Source organism: Chiroxiphia lanceolata, chromosome Z, assembly GCF_009829145.1.
Source record: "Chiroxiphia lanceolata isolate bChiLan1 chromosome Z, bChiLan1.pri, whole genome shotgun sequence".
Taxonomy (NCBI): Eukaryota; Metazoa; Chordata; class Aves; order Passeriformes; family Pipridae; genus Chiroxiphia; species Chiroxiphia lanceolata.
This window is the reverse complement of record NC_045671.1, coordinates 26,035,698-26,058,882: the sequence shown is the minus strand read 5'-3', so window position 1 is coordinate 26,058,882 and position 23,185 is coordinate 26,035,698. Positions and strand designations below refer to the sequence as shown.

The 23,185-nt window shown below is 37.3% G+C and overlaps 1 protein-coding gene across 7 annotated transcripts in view; it reads right to left on the bottom strand.

Moving 5' to 3' along the window:
* Window positions 1–23,185, bottom strand: part of KDM4C (lysine demethylase 4C) — a 257,803-nt gene that overhangs the window by 111,942 nt on the left and 122,676 nt on the right. For all 7 annotated transcript variants that reach the window (XR_004354389.1, XR_004354390.1, XM_032674844.1 and 4 more), the window contains 4 exons: window positions 10,418–10,611; window positions 6,976–7,205; window positions 4,592–4,836; window positions 2,970–3,081 (listed from right to left, as the gene is read on the bottom strand). Coding sequence is in view for 5 of the 7 variants with exons in the window: in XM_032674844.1 (XP_032530735.1) it covers window positions 2,970–3,081; window positions 4,592–4,836; window positions 6,976–7,205; window positions 10,418–10,611 (781 nt within the window). In the remaining 2 variants the exon portion in view is untranslated. The remainder of the gene's footprint in view (window positions 1–2,969; window positions 3,082–4,591; window positions 4,837–6,975; window positions 7,206–10,417; window positions 10,612–23,185) is intronic.

Genomic DNA, 23,185 nt, shown 5'->3' with positions numbered 1-23,185 from the left:
ATTAAAATATGTATCAATACATAAATTCTCCTTGTAAAATAATCGATCAACTCAGAAATTACTTTACCAAGAGACTAAACTATCATAGTCTCAACCAGCATCCTTTTTGCTCAAAAAACACGGAGAACAAGAACTAAGTAAATATGCATGCTGAATTACATTTCTCTTAACTCCAGCATATGGATGAAGCACCTTCATAAAGAGAAACATAGTCGTTAGTATGTTGATACTGATTACTTCCCTGACACAAACAATTTTGAACAAAATCAGAAAAATCTCCTTTGACTGGCACTCATCTGGCCACATATCTTTAACTTGCATGCCAGCACGTGTCAGGAAAGGTAATGAGGCGTCAGTCTGCCCTTTTCCTTTAGCAGTTCTTCAGTCTCTGCCTTAGATGTAAACATTCTGCTCACCCAAAATTTATTGTTTCTCTTCTAGCCTTGTTATAAAAGCTGATAAACTAGATTACAAGGAGAAACAGACACATGAAAATAATAATACTTCCAGTTCCAGCTAGGAAATACCAGTACCTGCCACGTTCAATAAAACTCTTAATTACTTCCTTCAATCAGTAAGTACAGAGGTGCTTAACAGCTTGAAAGGGTACTAAGACAACTCTTTCTTTTCTAACAAAAATACACCCTTATCTACCAGGAGGGCAATCATCATGAAAAGAGTAAAGATTTCAAGGTATACAGATTTTTGTATAGGGATGCTGCTAGTTTGACATAAAACTAATACACCAGGAAGTTGGTAAGCTACTGATGAGATGGAAAATGTCTTCATCTTAGCAGAATCCTTGAGATACAACTGTCATCACATCATCATCTAGCCAGATTATATCATACACAATCCATGCTTAAATAGGAATTTTACACTATGTTTTAACTATAATGTTGAAAAATCATCAGCAGGCAAAAGGAATATAATCTTTAATTAAAAAAAGAGCAATTTCACTGCAACCTACCACATATTTAAATCTTTAATTACTTTACTAGATGAATCTTAATATTAATATCATCCTGTAAATTACCATAACACTTTCTGAAATACACTCTGTCTAGCCCTCAAGGTATCCAAACATATTCATATATGATACAGATCGTGGGTCTAAGCTGTGTCTAATTTTCAGAAAGATGCTTAAAAGCTAATTGAAGTATCATGCCTGGCAAAACTGCGGCTCAGATAAAAACTGAGAGTATAGCTTTCCAAAACTAGTGAGACAGAAGACACAAATCAATTACTTCAGGGTTGAAACAAGGAGGGAGATGTATTGATGAGGGGCCAGTTGAAATTACAGCACTCAGCTCAACAATGCCTAAACTTGGGATAACTGAAAGTACAATAGTCATTAGTTACAAGAAGAAGAATCAATTAACAGGCACGTTGCCTCTCTCTGAAGTCAAGAAAATTTATCTGTAGTTGTAAGAAACAGCTACTGTTAACAAGAAGTAATAATTGAGGGGTAAAAAACAAATCAAGTACAAAGGGCAGGTAAACATTGAAGTATACAGAGATGTTGGAATCAGACCTGTAGTCAAAGACATGGTATCAGCTCCAGAGTATCAGAATCTAGGGGAGTATGAGAACTCATCTCCAGCTCTGCTAACTGAAAAGATTCTGGAGAAGAGTACCTGAAAATTTTGTGCTTTGCAGAACAGAGATTCAAAGGCTATATGAAAAAGGAATGTGTTTGCTTTCCATTTTGATGGACAGTTTTGACACACAGTTCAATAAGCTTTACAATCACGTTTGATAGAATAAAGTAGCTTTATTCATCAACTTTGGGTGGCTATATATGTGACTGCTAGATAAAGCAAATCTACTTTTTCTATTTACTTCAGAGAAGCAAATCCCTATTTTGAGTAAATCTCTAAGATTTTGTAGCCTGTCTGCGCAAGACAGTGGCTCTCTAAAGTAAAAGTACTCAAGTAAGTTCTCAAAAGGAGTACCTGAGAAGTTCCAAGTATTGTTTTAATGTTTATGACCACTATGATATGTAGTTACGAAGCACTAAATTTCACACCTGCAGAAATATTTACTTATTTATTTTGTACAGAACTCTGTTCTATATATCACTATCATTTAGCATCATTATTTATGGACACGGTTCTATTTCATTCTATCACCTGAAATGCCTGAAGGTACCATACAGTACAAAATAACATGCATATCTGCAATCTAGAGTGAAGATCTGAACAAGCCATTCAAAATGATTGCCTAACACAACTCTCCTAATTTACGATATTAGATTAAACAATGGAATTTCATGGTCACCATTTGAAAAGGGAAGGGGAGGAAAGGAAACGGGGGGGAAAGGAAAGGGGAAAGGAGGGAAGGACAGGAGAAGGAAAAGGGGAAGAAAAAGGGGAAGGAAAGGCAGAAGGAAAGGCGGAAGGAAAGGCAAGCTTTGTCACATCAAAACTATAGGGAGATAAATGTTAATTCTTTTCATATGAGACCAAGCAAAAGCTTGGAAATCACAACACATGTAAACACTCTTGATAAGCTTTTGATAATACCAAAAAAAACTAGAGCCTTTTTTCTTTAATTAAAAGTATAGTATCTTAAGACACTGACAGCTTAAGGTGTCCCAAATGTCCAAAGTCTATCAAAAAGGAGACAAGGAAAAGGTAGTTTTAGAGCAGCATAAGGGACTATGACTTACGCAAGATTAATACTTAAAGGATTCTTATGTCACTTTCATCTACGCTTCCACAATTGAAATCTTGTTCTTAAATAAAACTGCCTTGAGCTCTAATAAGGAATATACCTTTTTTAAAACGGTATCTTATTTTTCAGAGCTTTTTACAAAGATAGATCCAATGTTTTTGGAAGAATTTGATTGAAAACGGGCAAAACGTAGATGACATGTCTACAGAAAAAAATTATTTCATCTTGTTTTTCCAAATGTATATAAATATGGTCTCATGAAGACAGAAAAATATACTAAATAGTACACTCACCTTCATCACTAGTTGCTTGCTGTTTAACCAAAGTCATGGGAGATCTAGCTGGTGGTTTATTTAGTGGATGACGCCAACTCTTAGATATTTTCTTTCTTGCAACTTCCTCTGACTGAAAAGGAAAAAACATAACTAATTTAGTGTGCAATTCTGCAAAGTTAATTATGATGAATAAAAACATACTTCTGTAAACAAGCACAGACATCAAGTCTGTAAATGTATGTATGTATGCCAGTCTTCGCGAACAAAGATTTGGGAAAGGTCTTTACCCTTCGAGCCTGCGCAGTGGATTTTTTAGGTGAGACACAGTGTGCGCTGAGCTGAGCCCACCCTTTAATCCTAAGGTTCATCTGCCGGGGCCGAGTGAGCTTGGACAGTGGCAGTGAGGTCCTCAGGACGTAGGTTTGTTTAGAGTGACCTTCTCTTAGATGGATGGCCTTACAGGGCTGAACGAGTTCCATCTGCCCAGGGGAGTTTCCCTGACGGGGAATCGAACCCGGGCTGTGGCGGTGAGAGTGCTGCCTCCTAACCACTAGACCAACAGGGATCCCCATAAGTCTGTAAATACTACCACAATACTTGAAGGACCTTTGGTGTACCAATACTACCTTTGTCTCTAATTCAGACTATATCTTTTAATTTTAAAAGTGCAATCCTTGTCAAACAAATCATTTCAGGTATAAGTTACTGCAGCCCTTCCTAACTTACAGAGCATCCATCCTGTTTTGCTCAGGTGATATTTGAGAGGAAGATCAGCCCAAATAATTCTGCAGACCAGAAGTACAATACACCCACTAACTGTGGCTAGAAAAATGAGGCAGAAGCCGATGGACTTCATTTGGGGAAGACTCCATAATTCCACAGGAATCAAAAAAAAATAAAAATCTGGAGTTGAGATAAGAAATTAAGAGTTCTGATATGTGATTAACGTGTAGGTATGAAGGAACTCCTTCCTTCCCTCAAACATTCCTATGCATGTTCAGCTTGAAGTTATTCAAGCTTCAAGAAACTAAGGTCAACGCTACAAACTCCTGAAGTGCAGCCTTCACAACTCCTCATTTGAGTGCCAGTGGGAAAATACCAAAGTAAACCAGCTACTGATGGCACCTGGAGGTGAAAAAAGGCCGTGTGTCTGTAGGTGCCCCAAGCAGGACACGTTTTTTAAACCTACTGTTTAAAAACTGAAAATATATATTCCTTTCAACAGCGGAATCTTTTCCTTCAAGTGTTTCTTTTAGATATTTTAAGCCATTTCCAAAATTCAAGAATAGTAAGTAACTGAAGCTCACAGCCTTGCTCATATTGGCAGCAAGTAAATATGGGAATAGCTTGAGAATAGTTGCTGACACCTCAGAGTCACAGACATAAAGTGAAATTACTACATGTCTAAAATAACAGGGAAAAATATGCCAATAAGCAAGCCTCCAGAAACATTCTGCTTTTGAATCAAAATTCCCACTCTGCCTGAGCTCTTCAAAACATGTACAAATTATCATCTGATTAAAATCATACATAATCTTAAGAGCTTTAATATGGATATCAGGTCTCATTAGAAAAATTCTCATTCATATTTCATTAAATCAAGAATATATTACTATTATGATGTAATTTGCTTCACATACACTACATGTTTCCATGTCATCTTCTTCATTCTTTTTTACAACGGGCACTTCTTCATGTTCCAAACTACTTCCACAGCTTTCTAGGTTGCCGATATCATCCTCTATCAAGACACTTTGCTGTTTATCTGGATTTTCTGCTTTAGCAGTTTGTCCCTCTGCTTTATGGTACGGTATGTCCTCATCTTCCATTTTTGTTTTCTCTTTTACAGGAATAGGGCTCAAAATTGAGTCTGAAGTGAGGCTTCCTATAGATCAAAAATATGATTCGTTAATAAATCCCACTTTACATTACCAAATCGAATTTCACAGCAATCTACATTATTCAAATTTAAAGCATGGTTCCTCATTTAGAAATCATACAGAAAAGCATTTGGTAGAAGGGCATACACAAATGTGGAATATGAGTTTTATCAAAAAATAAATTAAATGTAAATGGCTTGAGTTTGGAGTGTGAAATGTAGTTTTAATCATTTAGTCAGTATTTTGCATTTGAATTACAACAGGTCTTCATGTCATACAAAATAATCAATATTCATGTATCTTCTTTATTCTGACAGCCCATATGCACTTTGACTCATTGGGAAAAAAAACCAAAAGTCTGGTATATTGAACTTTATGCCCTGCATTTTATACCTATTATGCCTGTTTTAAAAGTGAAAATAAGCAAGGATTAATGGTTCATAATTATGAAAACATATTTCAAATAGATACCAAGAATATTTTGAAAACAACAGCATCAGTCTAAAAATGCAAAGCAATTAGTATAATTTTATTTTTTTTAAAAAATAGCATAATTGTATATTCCAATGATGCTGAAGAGTGAAATTGTGTGGATTTTACTTTACAAAAATTCTTCATCGGCTGATGCTTGCATTGGAAAGACAGAACAATGGCCTAGAGAGGTCACTTAAAAAACACATTCCTGAAGAACCCTGTGGTACACACTGCAGTGAATTCTGATTCAGCAGCACATCCAAGATATTAAACAAAACAGTTTCTGTAAAGTTCCTTCCCATTACTTCTTTACAATGGTTATTTGAACTTGTTTTTCTGAAAATTTTCCTTTTCAGGTCAAATGAATATAATATTCAGTAATAGAAAGCCCATACCAAAATGTAATCTCTGTACTGCCTCAACTGAGTGTAACAGACATACTGGCCAGAGATAATGCAGAACAAACTACCTTCTTCAACATGAGTACCGGAGTTTCCACCATCATAGCTAAAAACGTCCTTTTTCCTAAAAACATCCAGGTATCAGCCTTTAATAGGAGAAAGGAGAGAGGGCAGCTCTCCACTCTTCTCCACTTTTTCTTCCCTTGCCAATAAACACAGAATAGCTGCCAACTAAATATTGTTTTCTGTGTGGTTATGAACATTCCAAAACTTCACTAAAAAGTTGGGGGAAGCTGTAAAGCCAAAGCACCTTTAAAAAAAAAGACCATAAGAACAGACCTGGAAAGGCTTTGATAGAGCAGCAAATAATCTGTATCCAGGAATTTCTAAGCCTTCATATTGCAATACTCACTTTGTTATCTTTATGTGAATCAATTATGGTGATTACTACCTCCAGTAAGTATCAACATAACCATTATTATTCACAATAATGGAAATATTCTCTTTATGCAATTTGCAAGTAAATATTCACAATAATGGAAATATTCTCTTTATGCAATTTGCAAGTAAATATTCAGTAGCAATATAAAACAAAATGGGACTGCCCACAAACTTAAAATTAAAATCGAAGTTTGCCTTTATCAACAGGAATGCAGAACTACATCTTAACTACAATCAAATGTGAAATACAATAAATTAAGTCCAGAATAAACCAAGTATATTCATATAAAAAAAGTTGGGGGGGAGAAAAAAAAATCTTTGGCTTTCCAAGGCCTTTATAACTTGCACTATCAGATAGCTCTACAGGATGTAAAAAGAAACCTGGAGTCTCAAAACAGAACATTTTTGTGCACAGGTAAAGACCACTTCTACTATGCAGGTTCATCGTGTAAATACATGTAGCATATTGGCAAGCACATATGTTCTCTACTGTTTGAATAGTGTTCGGACATTTTGTATCATTTCCATATCAAAAAGATTTAGCTCTAAAATGTATGAGTCCACTAAAGAAGTAAAATTTACAAATCCTCATTCTTTTTGTTCCTTTAAAAACACTTTATTAAAACTTCATACTACTCTCAGCTCAGAATATTAATTTAGGTATTTTTTCATTCTAACTGAATATCATCTTCTCTGCGTAACTTTATACATAAGTATTTTAGTATGCTACTCTAGGAAAATACTATGATCTAACATCCACAAATTTGTGGTATTAGAGTATCAACAGCCTACAACTTACATGTGAAACGTAATCAGTCCTTATCTCACCTGCAACCTTGACATGATCCAACAAATGTTGATCCAGCTGCATTCTACTACTGTTTTCTTCTTCCCCAGAAGGCACTCCTGTGTTTAGCACTCTCCCTTTTTTTTCAGGTTCTTCACTGACCTTGAAGCCAGCAGTAGCTGCTTCAGTCACGATGATTTCTGCATCAGCAGATACTCTCTTGTCCTCTGGAGTTTTAAGCTTTCTAGATCGAGATCTGGGGTGCTGGGAGCTGTTATAGGAGATACTGTTGTCAGAATTGAAAGTCTGTCTCAGATAAGATAAAATTTCTACCAATACATATGTCCCTTTCACCTGCCTAAAGTGGTAAAAAACTGACAATTTTTCATCTTTTTGTGTTGAGACAGCGTTACAATTTATTAAGTGATAGATTAACAATTGATTGGATTTAACCTTCTAATCTTTTATCACCATTCTACAGCAAAGTTGTTAAAATCTAAAAGTAAAATAGTCTTTAAGTAACTATTACTTAAACTAGCTTTTTAATAAATCATTCTTTTGAACCTGAAAGAGAACTACCCTTACAGAAGTAATGAAGACAAAGCACTCTCAGTAGCACTAAAATCAGTTGATATTTCCAAGCCCCAATGCTAATAAAACACTTGTCTGAATACCCCTATAAAATCAGATCTGTTTGGAAATTTTAGATGCATTTTAACACAAACAACAAGCACCCGAAAAAGGTAAAAATTATGATCACCAAATATTTTGAAAGGCTACAATATCAAGCAATATATCTCAAAAGGCTGTGTTAAAAAAAAATTGAAATTAAATTTTCAGCGTAAGTTTTTGCTCCCTCAGAAGTAGAAGTGAAAACTTAGGGCAGGAGAAATGGCAAACCCATCAGAAATTTATGTGCCTAGGATAAATTTAACAGAAGATTAGTCCAGTTTCAGATTCAACTATGTGACACAGGAGGAGATTTTAATGTGCTTCATCACACAGCAGGTTTCAAAGCTCATAACACATTAGTGGTAAAAGGTAAATTAGGACTTTTATAAAGGTCTTGCATTTTAGACTCTACATATCTCCGGAAAAACATTTTACTACCCCTTACATTTTATTCTATGTCCATCAATTAGTATCTTTCAACACCCTCTCTATAAAATAGTGATTTACAGAAAATTTGCCAAAGCATGAGAAGACCATCAATTCACATTGCAATATAACAGAAAATACTATTACTGTTTACATGCAATCATTAGATGTTATACAGTAGCAAAGTATTTCAGTCATAAATGCCAGAGTTAAGTTCTCCCTATCACTATATTCATGAAGATTCCCATACAAGGTATTTTTATTTTCACTCTGCTAGAACTTGCATTAATCCTGTAATCAAAATTATGACAATTTCAAGTGATACATTACACTAGAAATGAAGCTGAATAAACATTTTATCCTCCTTCACACTGCACACCGAGCAAAAGCCACTTAAAGATTTAAATAGCATTGGACTTGTGTTTATTAGCTTAATGTGAGATCCTGGATCCAAATCTCACGGAATTATTGATATGAGTTGGAACCAACTCACTTTGGGAGTGGGGGGTGGAGGAGGGGAAGGCTAAGTGCATAAATCAGCCCATGTGTTCCTATGATAAAACTTTCAACACAATTATTAGAAAGTATTTGTTTTTAGTCAAAACTGGCTACCTGTAAGGGTACTACCAAATAAATCACTGCTAGTGCAATTGGGAATTTGCATTTCCACTGCACAATACATACAGGGAAACCTACTACAGGACAAAATGGCACTCACTTGGCTAAACAACAGAATCACTCTCTCTGTGAGTGCAGGTTAGTATTATACTAAGAAATTGGTTGTTCAGCTGCTTCACTAATTGTCTTCAAGAAGTGATTCTACCTCACAAACCACTCCTACCCAGCTATAATGTTTCACTACAGTGAGAGTTTCTCCTTTTCTCTACAGATTGACTTTCCTATCCTTTTGCTCAAAAACTTACAAAGAAAATGAGGAAATTTGGTTTTTTAAGACCAAGTTTAAAAAGTAACTACACGGTAAAATGATTTGAAGGAGGAAAAAAGGTCTTAAAAATTCAGTATTACCTTCAACCCAGAAAATTGCACTATGAAGTTAAGCAGATACCAATAAAACTGCCCACCTTTGGCTAGAAATTAAGTAGATCTGTATTAGATAATGAAGAAGAAAATCCATAAGGATCCTGTTCACTAAGACAGGAAAGCACAAGTGTACAAAAAATGTTTGCGCAATGCAAACAAAAACATATTGCATATCAAGAAAATAGCTATGAAACTGCTTTAACAGGTCAAAGCTTTTACAGCTTCAATGACAAGCTGAAAAGCCTTATTCTCCTAATTTTCTTAGTGGTGTCAGGACCAGCAACTCAGACTTAGGCCTTTCTTATGCCAGATTATGATCCGCCACTGACTTGTGGCAGACAAAGACAGGTTTTGGCTGCAGCACTGTGAGAGTGTGATAAATAGGCAGTCATATTTCCTTGAAGTTAGATGGCAGCGAGGGCTAAGACTTTTACTAGAGACTTCACACAGCTGGTGGGATTCTGCCACAGCTTTATGATAAATTTTTCCCATTTAATCTTTACCTCAGCTATTAACAGACTTCTCCCTTGTCTTTTGGTTGCAGTGGTCACTAGACAACCATCCACACCTTGTAATCTTTACTAAAACACCAATAATCTTCACTAAAGAAATATTCTAAATGCAACACTGGAACACTTCGTGTTAATGCTCTCCGTGATCATTAACCTCAGCTATATACATAACTTTTGAATTCATTTTTCACAGTCACTCTGAAACAGACTTGCTTATCCCCAAGTTCATCTTAATACAGAAAACAGAAAAAATAATTTTCATCTAAAGTAAATGAATTCAAAGAAAACATGTGTTGCGGTTTAAGCCCAGCTGAAAGTTAAATTCCATGCAGCCACTACCCTCCCCTCACTCCCTCCTATGACAGAGAGAGACAGAAAAGGCAGAGATTATGGGTTGAGATAACAATTTACTGGAAACAGTAATGAAATAAGAAAATGAACAGTAAGAGCAACAATACTAATAACAAAAGTGTATAAAAGAGGGTGATTACATGCAAAACGCTCATGGAGTCCAACCGACAGAGCCTGGTGCCACGCAGCTGAGACAAAGAACACTATGGTCCTTGGGCCCTCTGCACACACCACATCCCCTTCCTTCTCTGAAGTGAGAATCTCTTAACTTCTGCCCTGGAGCGGTGATATGGGTGGTATAGAAAACTAACCTAGGCACACCCACACGGATCCAGGCTCCACTCCCTCATGGCTACCACAAGAAAATTTACTCTGCCCTGGCTAAAACTAGGACAACATCAAAGAAAGTTGCCAAAAGAAAACAAAAAGAAATTGACATCATATTAAAGACGATTAAATAAAGTATAAAGAAACCAAATACCTCTTCGGAAAGCTCTGTATTTTCTTTCTTCTCTGTAGCCAGGTCCTTATTTCAGGTGTTGATTCAGGTGTTGGTTTCGTATGATCAATGGTATATAAATCCTTGCCTTGTTTCCACAGTCGGTACCTGTCTGGTTGAAACTTCCTCACAAAGATATCCATGGATATTGACACCATGTCTTTCCTACAAGTGCACTGCAAGAGAAGACAGGAATTTGTAGGTGATACATAATGGAATATGCCACAGTTGTAGTTAAAAAAGTCCTGAATAAAAATCCCACATGTGGAAGCCAATTCTACCTTAATCAAAATTTTCGGTTTTCCCTTCTTCTCAATTTTCAGGGGGAAAGGATTATTCAAGAGAATACAGTATCTGAACAATGTGTCACACTAGGATTCCACTGTTTCATTAATTCCTACAGTTAAGACCAAAAAGAAACAATAGCATTTCTTTCTTCTCTATTAGTTGTTTTTTATAGTTTTAAGCAAACTACCATGTTGAATCCACAGACTGCATGTATCTTAAGTGACATCACAATACTATTTTTAAAAATAACTCATGTAGTGTCCACTTGACCCAAAGGTCTTTACAGGAACATACAGTCCCAGCACTGAACTCTTTAAAACATAAATCCATACAAGTACCACATCAAGTTACAGTTTTGCCCATTTTTTTTTACAAACAGAAAAAAAGAAGCGAGAGAGAGAAGCATTACGTCTAAGGCCTAGAAGGGGGTTCTATAACTGTATAATCTGATCTGTTGTGCAATACAGTCTCATGCAGTACTTTCTTCATCAACTTTACTCTAGTCTCTGACTTTGGTCCCTCAAAGAATTTTTGCATTGTTTTTCTTTCCAAATTATGCAGGTGAGCGGAATACATTAGACCTATTTGAATAAAATCTCAATAGTCATGAAATGCAAAGGAGGAGCCTTCATTTGGAATACTGCAGATTCTGAGTTAATTTTCAGACGAAAGTTACTGCACGTAGTACCTCAAAATACTTAAAAGTAGGAGACTGCACGTAAACTATCATAGTGGATTAACCCTGTTTGACTGCCAGGTGTTCATCAACTTGCTCTCTCATTTCTCCTCAGGTGCCCCCCAGGACAGAGAGAGAAAATAAGACTCGAGGGAATTACATTAACTTATCGTAAATTAATAAGAGACAGCGAGAAACGAGAGCAAAACTAAACCCAGCTTCCCTCATGCCTGTCTTTCCCAGGCTTTACTTCACTCCTGACTCTGGTGTCTGCAGGGATGTTTCTTTCACATTTTTCTCACTCCTTTCTCTCACAGTTGCTGCACAGTGATTTTTATTCTTTCTAAATTTGCTATCACATGAATGCCACCAGAGTTCCTGACAGGCCCAGCTTTGGGCAGCAGCAGCTTCATTCTGGAGTCAGCCAGATCTGGCTTTGTCCAATGTGCGGACAGCTCCTGATCTGTTCTGCTATTAGCCACAGCTGCAGCACCCCTACACTACCAAAACATTGCCACTAAACTTAAGCACAATTTTTTCACATTAAAAGCAAATTGACCAGCTAAAACATACAGTCTTAAATGGAAAAACTTTTAAAGAACTTTGCTATAGCTGAATAAAGCTTACACTGCAAAACTGAGACAGTACTTTCTTTCAGGTAAACAGAGACGTATAGAAAAACCTGGTAAATGTACAGCCTGGCTTTATGGTTTACTACTACTAGTTTTATATTTTTTTTTAAACAAGGAGGGTGTTTAATCATAGAAAAGCTGGAATACACAAAGGACTGGATGCAACTTTTCTACTAGTTAGGTTTCTGTGCACTGAATGAAAATTTCTTTATCTGCTACTTCCATCTATCATTTCTAGCTCACCCTTCCTCCTCTTGAAATTCATAAGATACATAATGAAAAGGCATCTGAGATGTATAAAAAATGCTTGCATTCCTTTCAATATGTCAACACCAATATGCTGCATATTCACAACACTGCCATCTAATGGGAGATGGAATGGAAAGAAGTAAAAAAAATTCAACATAGAAACTGTAATTTTATGCAGCTGTCTTTAATTATAGTTTTTACCCAAAATACCATCAGAATTTTCCCTTTTCAAACAACATGAATATACATATTTATAAAAACTCTCTGTAAAAAACTTAAACATATTTGAAATAGTATGTCTCTTTCAGAGAGTCCTTGATCAGTCACAATGAACAGTAACAAAAAAGCAATTAAGACACTTCTGTACACTGGAAAAGTGCATAGAAGTCCACTGTAATCTTTTTAACATTTAAAAATGAAATTGTAACACAAAGACAAGGAACACTGGATTTTCTCTCCCTTTTACATACAAAATCTTTTCACATTTAAATCCTGTTGCTACAGTCTGATAAAAAATGATTATTAAAGCAAAAATTTTGCTGTTAAACATCAAGATTTCCACTGCCTTGGAAGAAAAGGGATTCTTAAGTCAGCATTGAAGCATTAAGGAAGAAAATACATCAAGAAATAAAATAGATTGTATGATGAAATGCTAATAATATATGAAAAGACTTAAAATAAATCATGTCTAAACAAGACACAGAATTTCTGTCTTTCAGTAGTCTTTGATCAGTTTCCACTACATTTTAATATAACTACTGCTAAAGATTAAAAAAACCCAGGCAGGTATTAGAAATATAGTAGAATTTCTTAGAAGCTTTAAAACTTTTAAAAACATACACTTCAGAATAAAAAGCAATAGAGAAACACCATGCTCAACAGTACCACCGCATGCCTGAAAATAAAGACAAGCTTCTCAGCGCTAAAGGGTGGAAATACTTGGAAGTATCATATCAGACAACAGCAGCAGATATGTTCTGAAAACAATTTCTACTCATATTCCCCGGAATGATTCAATTAAAAAAAAAAAAAAAGCACACACAAAAAAACACTATTGCTTTGATAAATAGTCAGCAGGATCTTTTTTGTTCTTTGGTGGTGATGATGGTTTTTACTGTTTTTTCTTCATTTCTCATTTGACTGGCTTGGAGCTGGCAGTTAAATGGCTTCCTGCTCCAGAGATAAGAAAGTGACTGAAAGATTCTTTCTAAAACAAAACTAATATTATTCTGCTAAAGAAACCTCTTGGGACAGGTTTCACAAAGTGAACATACCAATGTCTGCTAAAATACTCACAGCAATACTTCCATGAATCACAGTAATTTTGGAAACATCTTTTAATACTTTTTTTAAAAGTAAATGCAAAATCAAAGTAGTTGGACTGCCATGTAAAATGCAGCTGATGTTGCCATAGCTAAATGACAGAATCTTTGTACCGGAAACAATTAGTTTCTATATGCAATAGAACTAGTCTGATACTTATTCTACAATCAGAATACTTAAGAGAACAGAACTCCTTCCCAATTCTTATTATTAAATTCTTACCATTAAAATCATTGATGACGCGGTTATGATAATTCTTATTTATCCTGCCATAAAGATACAACTTGGCAGTAAGCAACTCAACTAAAATTTATCAGTAGCTGCAAACCTTTACAGAATGAGTTGGAAGAAAAGTTTCAGCAACTTTAACTAATTGGCATAACTATATGTGAGATATATTTGTGATTTGAGAAAATTACCCAGGAGATACATACTCAGACAAATCAATTTTTTTTTAAATACCTGCTAGTTGTGAATGAAAAAAGAATAATTATATTGTACTAAAAAAAAAAAAAAAAAGTTTAATTCTCCCCATTTGGGACTCTGATTCAGGAAAGTAAGAAGACGTATAAAATAAGCTTCTAGACTTATTTTAAAATACCTGAAATATCTAAAAACAGTCCTTGAAAAACATTTTATATCATGAAGAACCAAGTACATGCCTTACAGGTCTTTCCGACTTTTCATCATTATTATTAAATTCTTTCGTCAAACAGAATCACTAGATTTTTAAAACTGACATAAAAATACTCCATCTGTAGAGAATATCATGTTTTCCTCCAACAGAAAGTAAAAAGAGGGTTTATTTTATTATTTGACTAGTAGAAGGGCAGTGTGCTTCTTAGTACCATAGTTTTAAGCACAGAAATGCCATATCCAAAGTCAAGCCTTTATAATTTGCATTTTTCTCTTTTAGTTCAATGAAGTTATACCTGTGATGTGAACTTATGTCTTTATCCACAAACCATCTTCTTCACCAAAACATTAGCTGTTATACTACAATATTACAATATTTAACACACTAAGGTTAAAATATCTGAAGGATTTTGGACATTTTGCATTACGTATTGGATCTTGTTAATTAAAATATGATTTTCACCATATCTGAAATCTATTTTAGTTAAAAGTCTTCCAAAGTATTAATCTGAAGACGATTAGTAGTACTTCATTAGGTTAATTTTTTTCTTTCACTTACATAATTATTTCAGAAAAAAAAGCACTACCTAAAGTCTTTCTACACACCTGTGGAACAGCATGTGGAGACTAACAGTCAAGGGAAATCATGAAAAGTTCTGTTCTTTATAAAAGGAGAAAGGATATTTAAAAAACATATAAGAAAGCAATAAATTAGCAGGATGAGGCAACTATTAGGCTGGTAATCTTCTTTAAAAGCTATATAAATCTCAATCCACAAAGTATACTCTAAAAATTATTTAATCAAGCTATTTTTCAGTGACACTCGTTCCTAACTGTTTATAACAACTAAAGCTTTCTTCACAGTACAGCAGCAATGATGTATTGGAGATAAACATTTTAAACAATTTAGATTCCTCTTACCAGCTAAACTTAAACGGCACAATAATGGGCTATTTCATACACTATATTTCACTCTGCTTGCAATATTTTAAATGAATAATCTTCAAACATTTAAAAAATTGCTTTTTGATAATAAACATTTTAAAGGTGCTATAACTGGAACTGCTTCTGTGGACTACCCACAGAAGAAGTCCTTGATAGGTACTGTTTGTTAGGAGGACAGGAATTAATAAATCCTGGTAACAATAACTCTTCTTTGCTATGGAGTTGGGCTGTAATATATTTTCACACTGACCTTCTGGCAACTTGTAGGCAGTGTTGCAGACATCTTTGGTATCAGTTAACCATCTGTGCAAGCTTCAAGAAAGCAAGTCTTTCTTTGGTAAACCAGAGAGAGTACACTCACTTTTCCCTGGCACCTCCAGTCACACACAACAAAAATACAAATTCAAAACACCACTCTTAAAGGTTCTTTTTATAGAATAGAAAAAAAGATTTAATAAATTCATTGTTTGTACTTATATATGCAAAAGTAAATCATCTGCAATATTATTTAAATAGTTCAATATTTAAATAGTGCATTACAAAATATCTGGCTTTTTTCTTGACTCCTATTTCTAATTTATTTTGCACTTATACATGATGCCACCTACACATTCCTACAAAAAAAGACTTGGTTTATATTATGTAGAACTGATTCCGTCAGCATCAGTTGTCACTGCAAAAATGTGGCCAGTTTCCTGCAATTCCTTTGAAAGCTGGGCAACAGAAACAGTATGACAAGACACAGCTGAATGAACCCCATCTCTTCTTAAATGCTCCACCTCACAGCCCTTTTTTATCCTTTACTGATGTCTTTCATGGCACAACTCTTACCCCTTGAAAGATTTAGTTATTAGCTATTAACCTTTTTCTCTTCATTCTGATTTTAGTCTGTATTTCTAGTCTGAATTCTTTTCCTCTTGCACTCACACTCACTTCTCTGGTCATCCCTGGAATAGGATATATAGAACATAAACCCTTTGCCTGGAGACTTTACCTCTCTGCTGTGGGTCAACTGGCCCTTACTCCATCCTTCTCTTAGCTCTCTATTGTTTCCTTTCTTAATACCTTTGGACTGCATTTCCCTCTACACAGAAAACAAGAGCTTTATCCCCTACCTTGAATTGCCTACCAACTCCCGTATTTTCAAATGGAATGATTCTGAACACATGAAATTAGAATCTATTTTAAAGAAATTAATGACCATCCACAGCAGATCAGAATTAACCAATTCTATAATACCTCCTAAAATAAAAAAGCAAAAGTCCGTGCAATAAAATATAAATATATATAATACATAAAATTATAAACAATTACTTGTAGTTGTGCAATACCTAATACTGACAAATGACCATGTCACTGCTCATCTTGTTCACACAAATTTTACAGTAATTATCATGGATTTACTTACAGAAAGTTTAGTACTATCAAATGTTAAAAAAAGGAATTCACAAATGACCCAACTACAACAATTCCTATAAATTGCATAGATTCTTAGCTCATTAGTTACAGCAAAGGGATAGTAGTAACATATTGCAGGTAAGATGTTAATATAACAGGAAACCTAGCTCCTTCTCTTTTCTCATAAAATCAAAAGAAAATCAGTAAGTTATCAATTTTAAAATTCTATTCCAACATACCAGCTGGGGAAAAACATCAAATTAGAACTTCACACATTGTAGATTAAAAGAGATTCTGGGAAGACAGACACCTGGTACGAGTAAATGGGCTGAGGAATATTTCTGTTATTTTGGATAGCTATTTATCAGTTAAAATAAACTGTTACCTCCACTGGATTATTTAAGACTATTTTCTGGTAAAATTAGTCTACCTGTGTATCACTACTAACATTGCCAGCTAGTAGTGATACAGTAAGTAATTCCAGCAAGTCAAATTACTGTCAGGACTTAAGAAGTCTTTTTTAAATTCAGGTTTGGATCTCACGATAACTGAAAATTCATGGTAACATAACCAAATGAACACAATAGAATTTTTTTTCTAAACATTTTGAAGATGTTCTAATATTTCATATCACATTTTTCTCAGATTTCACCTTTTAGCATCTAGATCATTGTATTAGGGGATGTTTAAGCCAGCAAACTAATGTTATCAATGGTAAATCACAGTACATAATGACTTCTGCCCAGGGGAAGGATGAGATGAAATTCCAATCAGAGGGAAAAGCTCTGGTCAAGTCTCATGTGAAGCATGTAAAGCACCTTCATATTCAATGTTTCTGTAAGGCATATGATAAATACTTGCAAAAGTTTGGCTCATTTTTTCCATGACTTAGATGCCCAAAATTCCTCAGTCATATGCATCTTTGCAGCTTCTGTAAATGCTGAGTTTATCAGCAGGCTGAATGAGCCACTATTTCTTTATATATTGATAACCTCCTTGTTAAGTACTGAAATTGTTAAGTAACTGAAAATTCACAGAGGATAAGGCTTCTGTAAATGCTGAGTTTATCAGCAGGCTGAATGAGCCACTATTTCTTTATATATTGATAACCTCCTTGTTAAGTACTGAAATTGTTAAGTAACTGAAAATTCACAGAGGATAAGGCCTACCAAAATTAACATCAACCAGGTTAATTCTAAATTCTCACTCTACTGAATCAGTTTTTGGACAACATAACTCCTAAAATCCAGTTTCATTTGTATTTTTGCTCAGCAAAGCAGAACAATATTTAGAAAACATATATACCTTCCAACAGATAATGAAAAAATGTGTAGTTTATATACCTTCATTCCAGGAATTTCACAATGCTTTGCAAATATCAGTGTTTCTTCCTGATAACAGAGAAGAAGAAACCAGACCAAAGAAAGGCTTATTTGTCATGGTCACAAGGCAAGCCACAGTCAGAACTGACAGGAATATATTTGATTTTCAGTTCCCTGTTCCAGATATTAGGTCTGATTTCTAAACTTAAGAGAGAAAAAGATAATGATTTTCCCAGTCCTTAAAATAATTTTTTTCAAGGCTCTCCTATTATTCAAATTCTATTACAGAGAGAGAAAAAAGGAGAGCAGAAAAGTATCAGTGAAAATTATATGGTCCTACCATGTATTTTAAAAGGTAATGAAACCTCACAAATTTCTAATAATTTGCAGCTATCTATTTATGTAGCCTATCCCTTGACAGAAGATGGAAAGGAACTAGCTATGTAATGTTCTACCACTATTTAAATCCAAACTAAGTAAGCAACAAAGCACTGTGATATTTAAAAAAAAAAAAACTAAACAAAAAAAACTCACAAAAATAAACAAACAACAACAAAAACCTAACCATTCCTCCAACCCTAAAAAAGAAAAAGAATAGGCAAGCAAATCTGCCAGAAACAATACAAAAAAAAAGGACCCAATTAGAAGGAACTTCAAAAGGAAAGAAGAGCTTTTGTCAGTGTTAAGTAAACCAAGTGGCTCAGAACAATGCTGTGTTGAGGCTGTTTTGACACTTTAGGAAGGGAGGCTTTGAGACACCGATTGTCTAGGTTTGGGAAGGTAATAGGGAAAGTAGCAGATAATGTCAATAAGACAGAAAAAACAGAATCCTCTACCATTTTTTCCTCTTAATAAATAAAAACTGCTTTTTCCAGTGAAGACGCTGACAGAGTCTTGCTATAAGCCATCTTTCAGGCCTATGAAACAACCTCCTCGAATGTTCCTATCAGGGTACTGAAGTGGCAGGTTGAGCACAAAAACAGGAACGGCACTTAAAGAATTGAAATCTCCTCACAACCAAACTATAATGGTTACTATCTTAGAACACGAGGGTCAACTATTAAAATTACTCAATTATATAACATGCAAAAATATAAATCGAAGAAGTGAAAACACAGCATTATGCATTTCACCTACCACAGAGAGGAAAGAGTAACTGAACCAAAGAAAAATTCACTGCAGGGAGTATGCATTCAAAATAAAGTGAAGCTACCCCTAGACATTTTTGGAAGAAATGGAGTATGTTTCTGTTCACTAAAGCTCTCAAACAAAAATCCAGGCTCACCCACGCAAAGCGAAGTCCCTTTTAGCAAGCACTTGGTTATCAACAAATACATCATTGTCACTGAAGATCCTAGAGAAACATCTGCCAATAGTCATGGAAAATTGAACCCATTCCTAGAAAATATGAGTTTCCAACTAACAAATATGATAGACAAACAGAAAGGCTCAGTGTAAACAGAGATTGCATTCAATTTAAACTCCTAATGAAAAAAATGACAGACCATTCAAAGCAACAGAATTTCCTTTCACCCAAGCGAAGAAAAACATGAAGAAAAAATGAAGAAGAAAAATGATAATGTACGTAGGCCTTTCCCTTTCCTTCTTTTTGTCAAACCACTTTTTTATCAGGTTTTTTTTTAATTCCCTAACCCGAGTTTCTATCATAAAGCTTTTACGAAAATGTTTTTAAATCATTCTGATTATTATTAACTGTCACCAAGTGTCAGAGACTGAAATGGTTAATGATTTATGTATTCTAGGAGACTCTTACAGGATTTTGACTTTTGCATTATACCTCGGATGGACAGTTGGGCCTGTCCCTCCCTCCAGTGAAGAGCCAAGTTTGCAGGCTTTTGACTGTTGCATTATACCTCTGATGGGCAATTGAAGGTGTCGAGCCCTGAAAAGGCAGGACCTCTGATGGCCCATCAAAACCCATCCCCCTCTCTGCCAATTTAAAAAGGCGGGAACCAGACCAGACACAGAAACTCTGCCCAGGGCCCAGGGAGAGTTTTTGGAGGCTCAAGGCATGGCCCGTGACACTAACCATGGATATAATAACTCATAACTTCTTGGCGTGTGGGGGCTTCCCTCCTTCACCCCCAGCAGATCAAGGCCACCACTTCGACTGACAGACATGGAAGCAGCAACTACCAAGTGTCATCGCTGGACCCCGTGGGCGGTGACTATATACGTTTTGTCCACTCTCAGCTTTTCTTTTTCCTTACTCTCCCTTTCTCTTATCCTGTCTTTCTCTCCCCTATGCATTTTCTCCCCCCCACAAAGGTTATTCCCCCAAAGGTTATCTCTATGCCACATAGACATATGACAACACCCAAAATGCTAGCATACCTGTTGATACAGAATTGTTAAAATAAACCTTACCAATATATGTTTTCAGATACCAGTTATTCAGTGTCTTTTTACTCTAATCCACCCCAAGGGAATTATTGATAAAAACCTGGGTTATTCCCCCCCTCCCTTTTTCTGGGGCAGGTCGTAACAGCAAGCTACAGTTGTGCTGTGTGCTACCTCCAGTTTTAAAATCTTTAACATAAATCTTTATTGCAAAAGATGTGCTTTAATTTTAAATGAGCTAAGACAAATTTGCTGCCTCAATGTAAAGTCCTGCAAGACACGGGACACAGGCTGCTTTTATCATCATTTAGGTAGTATGTTTAAAATGCCTTGTCTCAAACAAGATTTACATTTAGATGGTCAAATTTTGGTGCTTCTTCTTAAATGCATTATTATTTTAATGAAGACAGTCTCACTCATCAAAGATTGCATTATCAATATGTCTATATTTACCTTTATATTTATACATGTCTATTTATCTATATACAATATATCAGAGAGCAATGACATACTAGTACAATTGCTTTGTTTCACCCTGCAGAGAATATAACTGGATCCCAAACTCCCCCACCATTTTGCCTATGAGAAGAATGAAAAATAAACTCTGCATTCTTGTTCCTCTTTCCTCTGGTCTCCCTCAAAGAAAAAGATAGTACTTCCCCACCTTATTGTGGGGAAATCTTTTAATCTAGATATTCTTACTACTGCCTTATCGCTAGCATTTTCCAAAACAACCATTGTCTTTTAATAATTTAATTTAAATGCCTGCAGAAACGTACCAAAAATGAACCACATACAGTTCAGCAAAAGAAAATGCTGAACGCTGCACCTGGGGAGGAATAACCCCGTGCACCAACACGTGGGGCAGCTGGGCAGGCAGCGGCCTGGCAGAGAAGGCGCCGGGGCGGCTGGGAGACACCAGGTGGGACATGGGCCAGCTGCGTGTCCCTGCCCTTGGCCTCACCAGGCCTTACCTGGAGTGCTGTGCCTGCTCTGGGCTCTCCAGTCCAAGAGAGATGAGGAACTACTGGAGAGAGCCCAGGGAAGGGCCACAAACATGGTGAAGGAACTGGAATCTCTCTCCCATGAGGAAAAGCTGCGAGAGCTGAGATAGTTCAGCCTGGAGAAGGTGCAGGGGCACCAGACTCTCACCACAGGGCCCCTAAGGTTAAACTGGGGGGTTTAAGGCCACCAAAAGTGGCCGACATGCCATGAAACAGGGGCTTTCCCCCTCTGGGATGTTCGTTGTCCTCACCAGGTAACAGCCGGGGTGCCACAGCCTCCTGCAGTTGGCACATTTGGCCCTGGCCTCCTGCAAGCGCCACACACAGTGTGTGACCTCCAGCAGGACCGTGGCCCTGCGCTGGCAGTGCTGCCGCTGTGCAGAGACGTGGCCTGTGCGGGGGCTGTGGGTCCTGCACGGGGCTGTCCCAGCACCTCGGCTTGAGGAGGGCACCACTGAGGGCTCCCAGACAGCTCCTCCTTCCCTGATCTCCTCTTGCAGGTACCCTGTGCCAACCTGAGTCCAGCTGGCTGTCCAAGGGGCAGTGCCAAGTGGGGGGTTTGTCCTGGAAGGGGGGCAGCGTGCCTGGGGCAGCGGAGGGGCAGGCACACGTGGAAGGCAGCTGTGGGGCTGGCGGTCACCTTTGGGTCTGCAAGGAGACCCTGTGGGAGGCCTTTGTCTCCCCTCTCTCCCCACTCTCTGGGGCCTTCTCTGCTGTTCCGTTCCTGGCGCCAGAGAAGCTCAGGCACTGTGCACGTGTCTTGGCAGAACATGGCGCCCGGAGCCGAAGAGGCTCTGCAGGAGAGCGGCTCGGCCATGACGGCCGGCAGGGGCCAGAGGCAGTGGGAGGCAGCGGCAGAAGGCCTGTGCCCCATCTGCCTGGACAACATGGACGACACAGCCCACATCATCCCCTGCCTGCACACCTTCTGCTTCGGCTGCATCCAGCAGTGGGCTGCCGTGCATGCCGTGTGCCCGCTCTGCCGGCAGCACTTCAGCCGCATCCTGCACACGGTGAGAGCGGACGACGACTACCAGGAGTACGTGGTTGCCTCGTCCTCCCGCCAGCAGAGTCCCGCAGCCAGACAGAGGGTGCGCAGCAGATCCCCACAGTGGCGCTACCACCTGCGCCCACGGCCCAACAACAATCCCACTGCTGGGAGAAGGGGGCCGGCAGAGAGGGACTAAGGGAGGGCTCCAAGGAACTCCGACACCTCTGCCCCACAGACTGCAGGGGGATGCTAAGCCAGCCCTGCCGATGGACCTGTCATCCACTTGGACTTGCTGAGAGCGCAGCTTATGGCCTTCATGCAACGTGAATGAACATCCAGAATCTTTCCAGAGCGTGCATCTTTCAAAACCATTTGGTACACTGCACATGAACCCACTAATTACAAAGAGGTGTAATTTTATTTCTCTTTTTTTCATTACTATTATTATTCTTCATAGTAGTATTGTTATTATTAAAATTACTAAAGTGTTCTTACCTTAACCCACAAGGTTTATCCTTTTCTTTCCAATTATCCTCCCCAATGGGGTGGGGGTGGCAAGCAGCTGCATGGAATTGGTTGCTGGCTGGGGTTCTCTAATTCATGTGCTGGTGCTGGAAAATTATTGGCTTCATTGCCACTGAACAAAGATACAAAGCTTTTCAGAGCATGATTCTCTGAAAATCAAAGCAAGCCACTGCAGGCAATGCTTTCTTGCCTTGTCTCAAGAGTGCAGGAAAACAAAAGGGGAAATTGTCTGGAGTGTACCATAAACTACTTTATTAAAAATGCTGCAACAGAGCCCCTTTGGCCCACACTCTCCCAGCCTTGCCCCTCCAAGCACCAGAGCATGGTTGTCCAAGCCCTGTGGCCATGAGCCAGGCCACCTGACCTGAAGCAAAGCCAGGTCCATGGACACAGGCCATGC